This window comes from Ambystoma mexicanum, chromosome 7q (assembly GCF_040938575.1).
Source record: "Ambystoma mexicanum isolate Mex_15411 chromosome 7q, UKY_AmexF1_1, whole genome shotgun sequence".
NCBI lineage: Eukaryota > Metazoa > Chordata > Amphibia > Caudata > Ambystomatidae > Ambystoma > Ambystoma mexicanum.
The window spans coordinates 845,332,863-845,347,091 of record NC_090941.1 but is presented as its reverse complement, the minus strand read 5'-3'; the positions used below and the strand labels follow the sequence as shown (position 1 = coordinate 845,347,091).

General features: G+C 45.8%; 1 protein-coding gene across 1 annotated transcript in view; it reads right to left on the bottom strand.

Moving 5' to 3' along the window:
* The window catches only part of MRE11 (MRE11 homolog, double strand break repair nuclease), a 1,502,633-nt gene that overhangs the window by 268,221 nt on the left and 1,220,183 nt on the right, over positions 1-14,229 (bottom strand). The window contains exon 17 of the mRNA XM_069639266.1: positions 8,303-8,361. Coding sequence (XP_069495367.1) covers positions 8,303-8,361 — 59 coding nt within the window. The remainder of the gene's footprint in view (positions 1-8,302; positions 8,362-14,229) is intronic.

Below are 14,229 nucleotides of genomic sequence, written 5' to 3'. Positions count from 1 at the left end.
TGTGTGCCTTGTTATTGATACATTTGTGCGTCAGGTTCAGTGACTTGTTTAATTCTATCTTTGATAGCTAGCCAGCTGATGGATCGTTTTGCATGCGAGATTTGTAGGCCTTTAGGGATGCCGAGAGCAGCTCTTAAGGCATTGTTTTGAAGAGTTTGGAGTTTGTTAGTGTTTTGTATACTGGTGCTCAGATAAAGTGTGTTACAGTAATCCAATTTGGATACGATTAGAACCTGGGCAATAGTGAGGCAGCTCTCTGTGGCCAAGAATGGTTTACATGCATAGATATGTTTGCATGTGTAGCTAGTTGCAGAGGCTGTGGCGTTTACTTGTTTGCTCAGGTTGAGAGCCGAGTCAAGATAGAAGCTTCCTTAGCAATTTTTATCTTAATGCCATCAATAATAATGGCATTGTATTGGATGGGGAGTTTATTGAGTCTGTTGGTGGTGCCGATGATAAGGAGTTCAGTCTTTTCGTCATTAAGACAAAGGCTGGGTGTGGCCATCCAGGTTTGTATGATCTGGTAAATTCTATTGATTAGCCCTACGTCTGTGTCATAGTCACCCTGGATAGGGATAAGGATCTGGGAGGCGTCAGCATAATTAGTGTATGAGACACCCATTTTGTCAAGTATGTCGAAGAATGGCTTTGTAAATATATTGTACAAAGTAGGGGAAACGCAGGACCCTTGTGGTACTCCACACATAATATGTACTGGGTCTGCTGAAGCAGAAGGGGAGAAATCTCTGATAGTTCTGTTGTTAAGAAAAGAGTTTATCCACGTGGAAACCTCTTTGGAGAAGTTGGCGGCGGTCTTGAGGTGGTTACATAAAACTTTATGGTCAACCAGGTCAAAAGCAGCGGAGAGGTCTAGGAGTAGGAGGATAGAGATTTCTCCTTTGTGTCATGTTCCGGCTTTCGATTCCCCTGTATAGCCGTGGGATCAAGAATAACTGGGGATTGCCGTGGAGCTTGTTACAGCGAAAATCTCAGGGAAACTACATTGCCCAGCATTCCCCGTCTAAACACGGTCACGTGATACAGAAGCGACGTGCCTCACGGCTTCCTGATGTTAAGACTACTAGTATCGGTAAGAAACACTCCTCAGATGCTCCTTAACTGTGTTGTGGATTCACGTTAAGTCGCATCTGTAATTACGTCCAATTGGTATCCCGATCCTTGGATTGTTTCAAAGGACTGCCTTTCGTCTGTTCCTTGTCTGTTTCCTGACGCCCGGTTCCCCACTCCTCAAAGTGCTTGTTTACTCGGTTATTGAATTCCTAGACTTCCTCCCGACGCCGCACTTCTCTCTGCCCCTGGATCTGCTTGTCGCATTGGAACTTCTGTTGCTGGCTCAGCTTTATGTCCGTGCACTAACTTCCTGCTATCCTGCTTACGCGGAACATAGTTTGTGAATCCGCTTTGTGCACTACCCTGGTTTCACCTCCTTTTCCTAATCTGCACCTCAGCATCTTTTACAGTGACCGCTGTTCGTTCTACTGCAGTTTGGTCCTTTTTGTGCACTTACCTGCGGTGCGCTTACCTTCTGCTTTCTCCCACTCCAGTGACCTCGGACGCTCTGCTGTTTTCTACTCCGGTCACTTACCTGCTGCACAACTACACCCATGTGACCCCTGGACGCTCTGCTGTTTTCTCATCCCGGGTCACCTACCTGCAGTTCACCTGGATCTCTTGGCTCCTTTTCTACTTGGATTTGTTGGAACTTTCTTAGACGCGCCCTTGTGTCGTTCGTGTTAGCTTTGTTGGAACTTTTGCACGTGGATTGAGACTTGTTCTTGGGACCTGGTTCTTCTTTTCTGCAAAGTCTTCTCACAGGATATGTAGGTTCTTCACATTCTAACTTGACTCAGCAGGTAAGAGTGGGGTGTACTGTAGGGGGTGTTGCGGAGTTCGTGGACCAGAGGTTTGTTGCTCACATTGTGGTATTGTTTTTTCCCTCTAGCTCTGTTTCTGCTCCTGACTTTTCGCTCAAGCCGCTGGCCTGGCAGGTATCATGTCTACCCTGCAGGCCGCACTCTTGGGAGAAAGGTTTTTCTGTCTTCGGTTTTTGGTTGTTTTGAGCCGGCTCACTCTCATTGCCCTAGAGATCACAACACTTTGTCTTCCCGGTCAGTCATTTGGTTCTTGAGGTCGAGTAAGGCTGTTTCCGTTCCGTGCCAGGGCCTGAAACCAGATTGTCGGGTGCCTAATAGGTTATTGATCTCCAAGTAAGATTGAATCTGGAGATAGGCAGCTCTGTCTAGAATTTGTAGAAGGATTGATACTGTTGTGATTGGTCTGTAGTTGGTCGGGATGCTAGGGTCAAGGTTAGGTTTTTTTAGGAGTGGAAGTATCCAGGCATCTTTACGGATGATAGGAACAGAGCAGGAATTGAAAGATGAGTTAATAAAAGGTGGTAACAAAGGGCGCTAGGTCTCTTGCAGCTTCCTTGATGATAGGTGCAGGGCATGTATCTCCAAGGCACCGTGAGGGTTTGAGAGATCTAATGATGTTTTCGGTCTCAAAGGTTGAGGTAGACCTACATTTAAATTGGTTAAGTAGTTTAGTTTGATTGTTGGTGAGTTCTAGCAGGATGGCTTCTTGAGTTTCAAGAGCGATCTTATGAAGCGATGATTTTTTGGCTAGTATTTTGTCTTGAAAAATTGTTATTTTGTTGCAGAGGGCGTTTTGTATTAGTACACCAGATTTTGTCTTTGGTGCATGAGTTAACAGGGGTGATGGGGGATTCTAATTCTCCGAGTGTAGAGAAAATGTCCCTGGTGCTTGAGTTCGCTTTTTTAATTATGTCGTTGAAGGTATCTTTTTTGGTTTGTACGATTTCTTTTTTGTATTTGTTTGTAAGGGAGGTGAGGAGATTCTTGTTTTGGGTGGATGGGTTCTTTTTCCAGCCATTTTCTGCCTGTCTTTTTTCCTTGCGGAGGGCTTTTAGACTGGGGGTGAAAAACGTATTTAGGTGAGCCGTCTGTTTTTCTTTACTCAGTTTTAGAGGGGCAATGATGTCTATAGCTGATTTAATGGTATTATTGTATAGATCAGCCAGTTCTGTGGTGTCAGTAGGGAGGTTGGCATTATTAGTGATAGGTTGAATCAGGGGTAGGAGTTTGGCCATTGTTATGTTATTTTTGCATCTAGTATAAGCTGATGGAGCCAAAGACTTAGTAGCGTTAGGTTGGGGGCTATCTTGGATAGTGAACAAGATCAGGTAGTGGTCTGTCCATATGCAAGGCTCAGAGGAGGAAATGCGCCGGGTGCAGCTGCTGTTAGCGACCCAGTCCAAGGTGAGGTGTAGATGATCGCTACACCACCCCCTTTAGCTGTTACTCTATCTTTTCTGAAGATATAGAAGTTGACTGGCACAGCTAGAGCGATAGCAGGTCCAGCTGCTTTGTGGAACCATGTCTCGGTGACTGCTAGGAAGTCTAATTGGTTACAGGTAATGATGCCAGAGATCTCAGAGGCTTGTGCCACAAGGGATCGAGCATTGATGAGGGCTCCTTTAATTTTATAGTTTTCCGTGGTTGGGATTTTGATAGTAATGTTGGCAGTTTTTGTAGTATTAGGATTGTGCAGCAAACATTTAGTATTTAGGTTGGGTTTGGATATGGGTAGATTATGATGGGGTTGTTTTGAGGGTGGGTGGCACAGTGCTTTTGTGTATGTAGGTGGGGGCTTGGTTAGTCTGGAGCCAACTCTGTAATTCCTCCATTTAGTGGTACATGGTTGGCTGGACAAAGATTTGTTGATAGGTCTTTGGATCCTTTGTAATTCTGCACAATGTAACATATGGTTACTGCTCATGTCCAAAGTTTTTGAACTTGGAATAGTTGGAGGAGGAGGTAGCAGGACAATGTTACAATTATTAGGTATCGTGCCGATAGCCTTAAGCTGAGGTAGGAAGGTGGTTGGTGCAACATTTTGGGCAGGGGGTAAGTTAGTGGCCATAGATGGGTTGAAATGGCTGAAGGGTGCTGACATGGTGTTAATGGGAAGAGTGGTAAGGCTTGCAAGGTGGCCCGTGATGAGCATCAGGGGTAATAACATATCTGGGTTCAAAATAAAGCAGTCGGTTATGTAGTATAGTAGTTTAGTTTCTAAGAGGTTAGCAAGGTGTCTGTGCAGACGTTGAAACTATATACTAATATGCATGGCGAATACAGTTAGAGCATTGAGATGCAAATGTACAAGGTATAGTTATGGACTTTCCTAGACTCATGATGGGTGAGGAGAGACAAGTTTAGTACAATCTCAGCTGGTGGTGGTGAAGCATAAATGAATACAGTCATTATTTCTCTCACATGCAGAGAGCATAAGTACACACATTAGATTATAGCAAATGCGTGCAAGAGTCTAAAATATATGCAGCAATTGGTTAGCAGCACACATGCAGATGTGTATATGCGTATAACAAAATCATGTATCTCAGTTTCCGGCTAACATGTGCAGGCATATGTAGTAGGTTGCATATGTAAACTGGAAAGGATATTATATGTAACTTAATATATGGCTTGCCTTACAAATACAGTGGCATGTAACAGCCTCCTTGTTCTGGTAAATGCACCTGTCTGGAAATACACCCTCCCACCCTACTGTTCATTCTCTTCTGTGCAGCATGGCAGTTTTTGATCTCGGCCAACTGATTTTTGGCCACTCCCACCATGTGTGCTACACTTTTCTTTCATGTTCGCTCAACCTTAACTCTGATACACTTTCTGTCCCCATACCCTGGTCAGATCACATGGTAATACCCCCCCCCCCCATCACCTTCAACTCTATGATTCCTCTAGAGGCACTACTTTCCCTTCCAACCTAGCGGTGGCCCTGAAAGACACTGGGTAAGGAGGATTTCTCCCTGGCACTTACTGCTACCCCTTACCCCGTCTCGTTGAATCAGAGCTACCATCATCACCTTTTCCTCCAACTCTAGCCTTCAAGTGACTTAACTGATTTATATGGCTCTCTTTTAGCTCCCTGCTCTGTGAATGTAACCTCTGCCAAATTATATCAGGGCCACACACGTCCCATTCTCAGTGCATCCCTTAAGACAAATACTGAACCATCTTTTCTGACCCTGCTGTACTCACGCCCATGTATGGACCGCATAGTCTGGGCAAGCCATTACCACAAGGTGAAACATCAGGGTAATTCAAAGTAAGAGTATCTTACATTCCATAATTGTTATGTCAACTGCGTTGTATCACATTCAGAATGATTCTTTAGAGAAAAAATATATGTACGTGGTAAAAGCTCACATCTCATATAGTAGTTAGGGAAATGCAGGGAGGGGAACCAATGAATCACTGTCAATCATACCACAAAAAGCTGACATGAGTGTATAAATGACCGCAGGATTTTAGGTCCATGTTTTATTCACCCATAGGCTATTTAATCAAATCTCATGTGGAGTGGTGATTTTCGTGAACATCTAAAAAAGCGGGCATCAAGTGTAGTGTTGTGATGCCTACTTCATACAAAGTACTGTAAAAGGCTCACAACTTGTGAGTTAGAAGGTACTAATGTATTTCTTCTTAGGATACCACCCCTTGTTATTGGGGATATCTAAAGGTGGTCATGGTTGTCACCCATGGCCAGAAATGTCGACCAGTTTCGATGGGATATAGTAGTTACAACCATCTTCTTCAGGACAGTTTGGTCGATAAAGCAGTAAGTTTGTCTTCCAGCCTTGCCCAAGTGGGGGCAGAGGGTGGGGTGGCTGCTGCGTCACCTGAGAGACTAATAATCAGGGGGCCGAACAGGCAGTAGGAAATGCCTGTGTATTTCTTCTAGCTCTCTAGGGAGGTGTAGGAAGCAGACCGAGGATACAGCCCATCGCTCTGGAAATGTACCCATACATTTGGGACAGTTTTTCTCCCACACTATCCCTATTAGACAGGCGCTGCACCACACGCTGCCTAGGGATAGGCACCCATTGTAGGGACAGGGTGTTCTTCTAATAGGGCGAGATAGCTACACTCTGCCGTTGGTTCCCCTCCCTGCATTTCCCTAACTACTCTACAAGCCATTATCACATCTCTATTTTCCCAAACCCTGCTTTGAAAAGATGAGCGTGCTGCAGCAGCATAACTTCCACCTTTCAATGAGGTCTAGGTGGCTGTCCCGCGAATCCATTAGATGGAACACTGATAAAACTAAGATTCTTGCCTAGGAGGTTCCTCGTTCTTTCGGGTCCACCCTTTGGGCCCTCTTCCTTACCAGACACCTGCGTTGGTAGTAAAAAATCTCCATTTCAACTTCGATGCTGCCCTCCCTTTTATTCTGCAGATTAACCAATTCACCTCCGTGTGTCACTTTTAAAAATGCCTCCGATGTCAAACTTTACCTTTCCTCATGCTGACTGTCCATATCTCACAGACTATGATCTAATTCAATGTAGCCGTGACTGTGCAAAATCCCCATTACTTCTGCTTTTCTGCAGAAGTAATCTTCTTGAAATCCTCCAAAACTCTGCATTCTGACTGATGTTTGGGCTTTGCCATTCAGTGAACCTGAACCTCTGATAAACAAACCCATTGGGCTTCTGAGCAAGCTGAAGGTTTTCTTCAAGACCTTAGACCAATGGTCTTCAAACTTTTTTGGCCTGGGCCCCCCCGAGCAAAGTTTGGGCAGGCCGGGCACCCCCAAAGTGCCCGATGGACAGTATGTAGAAATCGCTATGTACTTTTGACTACCGTCACCACACCCTACTCCCAGTACAGACCCTGGGCTCTGCCCACCCTACTCCCACCACTATCCCAGTGCTGCCGCCCATCCTGCTCCCACCACAGTCCCATAACACAAGCATACACACATCCATACACATTTAAATAAAAAATAAATCGCCATAAACGTACCTCGCGTGGTTGCTAAAATGCCCCGCTCCAGGTTGCTCTGCCCGTATGTGCGAGAAGGCGCAGGAGCACCCCCTCGCACATACGTACATGCAGTGCCCCAGCCAGCATTTCCAATGAGCTATGCAAGGCTGGCGAAGCAAAACACCCCCAGCGTTGCATGGCTCAGGGATCATGTGCGGCTGGGGAAATTAACTGTCAAAGGCAAACAGTTTCCCTTTGACAGTTCAGCCAGCCCAGGAGCACTCCCTCAGCTGGAAAAGGCAGCTGAGGGAGTGCTCAGTGTTTCACTGGGCTGGCTCCTCGGCTCCTCCATAATCGGTGAGGTAGCCAGTGGGTGGACGCCCCCTCACCCAATATGGATGAGCCAGCAGGCTTGGATTGGCCTATAGGGAAATATGACGATGACCGTGCTAAAAATGCAAAATGCTAGTGTAGGCCAGTAAAAATGGGCCCATTTTTTGGCCAATGTGGGCCATTTTGAGGAGTTACTTCACTATGCAGCTAGTAGTTTTGACCATTGTTGCTGAATAAATATTCTTTAAATATCACCATTTGTTTACATTTGAACAAAAAACAACCCCTTGGGTACTATTCAAACAGTCTGTGACTAAACACTGAATATCCATTTGCAACTGCTGGCCATTTTTTCATTGGTGCCTAAGACCGTTTTATGTCCCAGTCTGACCATATTAGCTGCCCCTTCCCATTTCCTCCAATCTAAAAAAAAAATAAAATGTAAAAGTTTTTTTTGTTTTTACATTTCTTGCTGGGCTCTGGCGCCCCCCCCCCACAGGCCCCTCTCTAATAATGGCCTTGGATTTCTCTCCTCTACATTTAAGAGGTATACCCCATACCGAACTCCCTGGTCCACCAACTTGGGGACTGGTCTCTCCACCACAGACCGGCTGCAAGAAATGACTTCCGTCTTGTAAAGGAACACTCTACAACACGAAATAAAAATAGTAATGTTCACAGTCATGAATACGTCTGCAACACAGTAAAGATGATTATGACGGTTCATAACGATTATATTAATGGCAATTAAACTTTATTGAAAAGCATAAACACAGAAATAATGTATTGAAACATGGGCCAAGGCCACCCCGTGGTTTATTGTGGTTAGTTTACAATACTTTTTGTCTATTCATGCTTTTATAAATATTCCTTAAAATGGCACTGCACTTACAAATTCAAAGAAAGAGCACAGAAGTGGAATTTCTCAGAAGCCTGAATGTTAACAATGCAGAGGAGTGAGTGGGGTCAGCCTCTGAGGTCAGTCGTTCTGAAATCCAATGTAGAATAGCCTGTAACCTGCATAGCATTAAATGCTTCCCATTAAAAGAAGAAACAATCTTTAAGGGAATTCAATTTGTCATCATTTTGATCACGCTTGACACGCTAGAACAGGTCAAAAGATTAACATAAAGGCTTACCTCCGAGTAATTTCTAGCAGGAATACTTCTGGATGAAGGCTGTCTGGAAGCTTTAAATGCTGCAATGAAAATGCATATGATAAGAAAACAAGCCACATCATCTGTAGAGAAATGAAGTGCACCTACTGCATTTTATTTATTTAAATGCCAGTGTACGTGCATGTATACACATAGCATATTATTACATTTATACAAACTACATAGTTACGATTCAGTATAGATAGTTGCTAAGTGCCATAACCCCAACGTGGTAACGAATTAATTTGTGTTGTGTGCCATTATTGTTGTTTAAGAACTTTAAAATCAGTATGTGCTTCCTAGAGAGTAGCATTCCACCGTTTATTTGGAGAAGCCTGAGATCTGTGGCTCCTTGGAGATCAGAAACAATTTGATTTTCGATGATTTGTCTCTGACTTAACATAACATCACGATTGAGGTTGAGGAAAATATGTCAACATGCGTTTGGACTGGGAGCCAGAGCAATTGTCTCTGGACTGAGGTCATGCGAGTCATCTTCCATGTTTGGGTTGGGCATCTGGCTATGCTATGTGGGATTCTGACAATATGTCAACAACTTGTTCTTTAGGCTGGTGAAAATCACGTTAAAATATCCATGTTTTGCCCAGTCTATGCTAATGTTCACTTCAATAGGGATACAGGCTTCTGTGGCTAGTTTCAATTAGTACATTGCTGTTGTGGTGCCTGGATTTGTTCAAGATGTTGATTCGGAGTTTGATGGTTTTATTTATACTGCGCGTGAGACAAAGCCCAGAGGCATAGGGGCACCAACAAGACAAATACAACAAGAAACGTGAATCAGAACGGGATCAAAGAAAACAGATCAAGCTGGGGGAATCCAGAGGTTTACTCAGATAGGAAGGTTTTCAGCATGCGCTTAAAGTGATGTAAGCTGGTGCAGGGTCTAAGGTCCAGGGGGAGAGCATTCCAGATCCGCATAAAGCTGCATACAGGAAGGATCTCTTTGCTCCACATAAGAAAGATTAGTTCTTGGGGTTTCAAGAAGGCCGGTATTGTTAGATCTCAATACTCTGCGAACCGCTAATCATCAAATATCGTTAGCTAAATACTTGGGAGCCTGCCCAAAAATGCATTTGTGCGTGATACACATCACGAGGTAGGTGATTCGACTGCGAATAGGGAGCCAGTGTAGGGCTCTCCTTCCAGCTGTGACATGTTCTATCCTTTGCAAGCTTGCAACAATACGCACTGCGCTGTTTTGAATCACCTGTAAGCGAGTCAGGTCGTGTTTGGAGATGCCAAGCAGAAGGCTGGAACAATAATGCAGTTTGGTTCCTATAGTTGCCTGCGCAACCGTGGCACGGTGGGCCGATTAAAGGAAGGGTTGTAACTGGGCCAGTAGTTCCAGATGGTAACGGGTACTAGACATGAGACTGTTAACCTGACTTTTCATAGATAATTATTTTTTTGTAATACTTTATTTTTGTATTTTAACAACCAGTCAACAACATACATGGAGTCCGATTCCCCTCACCGCCCATCCGAAACACAAGCATCATCAATACTGCATATGATTATCAGTTTGCTGCTGTGATCAAGTATTGGTCATATGGGGCCCACACCTCCGGGCATGCAATGGAAAAGTAAGTATGAAAGCAGTCTCGACATCCTGACAGGCAGCAATCTCCTGCAGCCATCCTTGCACGCTGGGAGGGCAGCCCCTCCCCCACCCCAGGCCATGGCCACTCTCCTGCACGCTAACACAAGCAACAGACCCGCCAAGCGCCTCCTCGCGGGGTGTAGGGCCCTTATACATCCCAACAGGACCAGAGTAGGATCCGGTTGCAGTGTTTCGCCTATAATCAGAGAGGTTTTGGTTAACACCCCCAACCAGAACTCGTAGATCCGTGGGCATTCCCACGCCAGATGGAGAAACCCTGCCGGGGCGAAACTACACCTGCCACACGCGGCCAGGGTATCAGGGAAGTGCTTATGGAGTCCGGCTGAAGTGTGATAGACCTGGTGCAGAAAGTTGAAATGTATTAGCTAGAATTTAGAGAATTTCTGAGTTTGTTTCAACACATACACCCAATCTTCATCATTAATAGTTTCCCTCAGAGCCATCTCCCATCGCCTCCTAGGGGCACCTCCCTCCCATTGTATCTCCGACAGCAAGCCATCATAGATCTATGAAACCAGGTGGCCCTCCCCCTGTGATTGAATCACCCCTTACAACAGTGGCTACACCAAGGGTTGCGTCGGGAAAGAAGTAAGGAGGCCCCTAAGCGCATGCCGCAGTCGGAAGTACATAAACACATTCAGCGCCAAGTTGCGACCCTGTTCCCTTGCTTGTTGGATTGTGAGGAACTCCCCGCCCACGAACAGATAGCAGAGACTTTCAATCCTCAGTTTGTTGGCCCATTGGAGATATACCCGTTCATTAGTTATAGACAGGCCAGGGATGTGGCGTGCCGGAAGGAGAGTAGAGTACAGAATAGTGAGGCCCACCCTGCCCGCCATCTTTTTCCAAACGCACTGGTGATTTTAACCACGTTTAGAGTGTTGGGTGTTGCCGCTGTTAGCGGGTGTTGCCGCTGTTAAGGAGAATTCTCTGTCAAGGCTAATTTCCCAAACCTAGTGAGTCCCCCAGCAGCTTTGCTGGATTTGTGGGGTTTATTTTTTTCTCCTGCTAAGAGTCAGACTCTTTCTCCCACTCTTAGGCATGATTTGAGTATGTCCTTTGACTGTGAATGTGTTTTATGGGCTATGGGGTATTTTACTCCATAGGGCTTCATGTGTTTTTGGTATGTGTGTTACACAGCACCCTCAGTGCAGTAACACAGGGGTGTCATAGTGACCCCCAAACATAGACTCCATACCATGGGACTGACTAATGTCTCCCAGGGCATGTAAAGTCACCATTGGCTTTACTAGTCTCAAATAGTGAACAGAACCAGTACAAACCATCATATTGTGGAAGTACTGGTAGGGGTAATTCGATTGCCCCTGGGTCTGTTTTCCAAGGGGGCACTGTTCCGTCCCCCCTTGTCGAGTTTCTGGCTGGTGGCAGTGGATACCACGCAAAATATTCCACCGGAATATTTCCTATGGGATTTTCCCATTCATTTTAAACGCACCACTTTTTGGTGCAATGTTAAAGATACCGCCGGGTTATTTATTTAATATTTATTCCCCGGTTGGGTCTTTTTGCCAGGACTCGGTTTTAAAATGGCGTTTGTGTTCGCCTCTGAAACTCTAACCCAAGTCGAGCCCTTTGTTCCACTTTTTGGCAGGCTTCTCCACAAAAGCCCTCCAAATGGTGCCACTCTGTCCTGGGTCTACAGGATGTGTGGGAGGGGGATTAGGCACCCTAGACTGAGTTGCCTTGGCAACTCAAGTCGCACTCTTGTGTGATTGGCCCAGTGGTGAGCCCGCCGGCTCACCACTTAGCATGTTTGAGTGACAGCTAGGCTGATGAATGGGGGTTTTTCTGCATAAAAGCAGGGCTTTGGGGACTGGAACTTCAGAAGTCGCCACAGGACCTAAAGAATCCAAAGAGGGGAGAAGCTGAGCCATCTACAACGACGACACCACCGGTGGAGCCCTGCTGTACGAACTCACCACTTCCCCCGACGACAGAGGAGATCTTCTTCCCTTTGAGCTGGTGGGACCAACCAGTTCGCCTTTTTCGCCTTCCTGGATCGTCTCATGGTCGAATCGCCCGTGCCAAGCACCCCAGCGGCCGGATAGCCACGCTTCACCACTACCGCGAATAAAAGGGTCGTACCTTTTAATCGGGAAACTCTGCGGCGGTTTTCTTCCCTGGCAGTGCAACGACCTCCAGCTTTCTTCCTCGTCGAGATCATCTCTTCCTCTGGTTGAAGCCACGACTTGCACCCGCTGCCAGGAACAACTGCCGCCGCTGGAGCTTTCTCACCATTTCAGGTACTGTGTCCCGCCTGGTTTCCCTTGCAACAGATTGTCCAAGGTGTCCCGTAAATCCTTGACTTTCTAACTAGGGTGACCTCAGACCTGCCAACTTTGCTTTTCTGAACTGATCCAACCTCTTTTGACTTTTCTGCAAAGACTTTGAGTGCATTTCCACTGTGTGATCTTGGGCACATTCCGCCTTGCTCTCTCCAAGAGTGGGCCTGGCCTATTCACTTTTTGCTCTACAGTAGACCCTGCCTTTCTTGACTTGCTGTGGTTTCTTAAAAGTGTTGGTACTGTGTTATTTTCCTACTCTGCCTTTTCTCTCCCTTTTTAAACAAATTATTGGAGTGCCATCTACGGTTACGCGCTCACCTCTGTTTAGATAAAATAAGTGGTGTCTTAACCTAGACTTGTCGAATAATTAATTAGGGAGGTGTTTATACTTATAGTGACTGTTTGAACTTACTTGATATTTTAGTGCCAGTGTATTTTCATAAGTGTGTTTTTAAATAAATAATTATATACTTTTATACCAAAGCTCTGGTCAGTGTTTGCTTGTTCTACTGTATTTTTAGCCCTATTGTGTATACTCTATATACTGCCTAACTCTTCTTGAGAGAAGTCTGACTGCTCAGCCACAGCTACCAGGTAAATCTGGGTGGTGCAGACTGCTACCAATTGGGTTTACTGCTTACTCTTGTAGTCTTAACCTTTTTGCAGTGGTCTCTAAGGGAACTGCACAGGTTTCTGCCTAACACCCGCGTCTCGCCCAGGATCATCGCTCGGAGTAGATAAGGGGCCACCAGTGCCCTCTCCACTTGTACGTGCGGTCTCACAAATTGCATGGAATACCAGTGTCCCAGGAAGTGCGCCTGCGCTGCCCAATAATAACGCTGGAGATCGGGGAGAGTCAGCCCTTATCTCGCTGCCGGCTGTGTCAACGTTGTGTAGGCCACCCTCGCTGGCCTCACAGCCCATACTAGATCAAGGATAAGCCTGCGCAGTCGCCGAAAGATGCCACCCGACAGCAATAGGGGGACGTTGAGAAAGAGATATCAAAATTTGGGGAGAATTATCATTTTAACAAGTGAGATCTGCCCGATTAGCGTGAAAGGAAGAGTACACCATCTAGCCACTGCCTTCTGAAGTTTCTCAGTCACCCTCCCATAATTATCATAGTCTAGTTCCTCCCGATTGCGCGACACCAGCAGCCCAAAGTACCAGACTTCCGCTGTATCTGACCTGAGGCCGAACTTGTCTCTGAACTCTATAGTTCCATCCATTAGGGGGAATACCACAGACTTGCTTTGGTAAATTCTCAGTCCGGAAAATTCTCGGAAGCGCAGCACTTCCCTCATCACCGGGCATAGATTGTCCTTCAGGTTACTAATGTAGAGGGCCACGTCGTCCGCGTACAGAGATATGATCAACCTGTGCGGGCAAGGACAGTCTCTTCTGAATGTGCCGCTCTCTGAGGATCGTCGCCAGTGGCTCCATTGCCAAGACAAACAGGAGCGGGGAAAGAGGGCATCCTTGTCGGGTTCTTATAAAAGTTACGTTTGTAGCCAGCCTAAGCTCTACCTTGGAGACACCAGTTTTTTTGTCAAAGTAAATGAATTGTTCCCTGTTGCAAGAAATACGAAGTTGTCAGCATGAGTGTTTCCCATACATTTGTGTGGCTACTACACAAGCTAAATGCATTAAATGATTGATATGTGAAAAATGTCACTCCAATGCGCCAACTCCTTAGATTATTAAATGAGAAGAACAAGTTACTTTCTTACCTGGTAACGTTCTTTCGATGGGATGGTCCGACGACGTATTCCATATCTATGACAGGTAATGTCCACAGCTGTGCTGCTTAGGAAAATCTTCGGTGTCTGCGTCCTACGTCGATGCGCCGTCCCCAAGGACCTCCTCCGACGGCCGATGTCACCTGATGTGATAAGTAGGACGCACGACGCCCATAGCCTCAGTTATAGTTTTTTCCCCCAGAACGTGTGCCACCAGTTTTC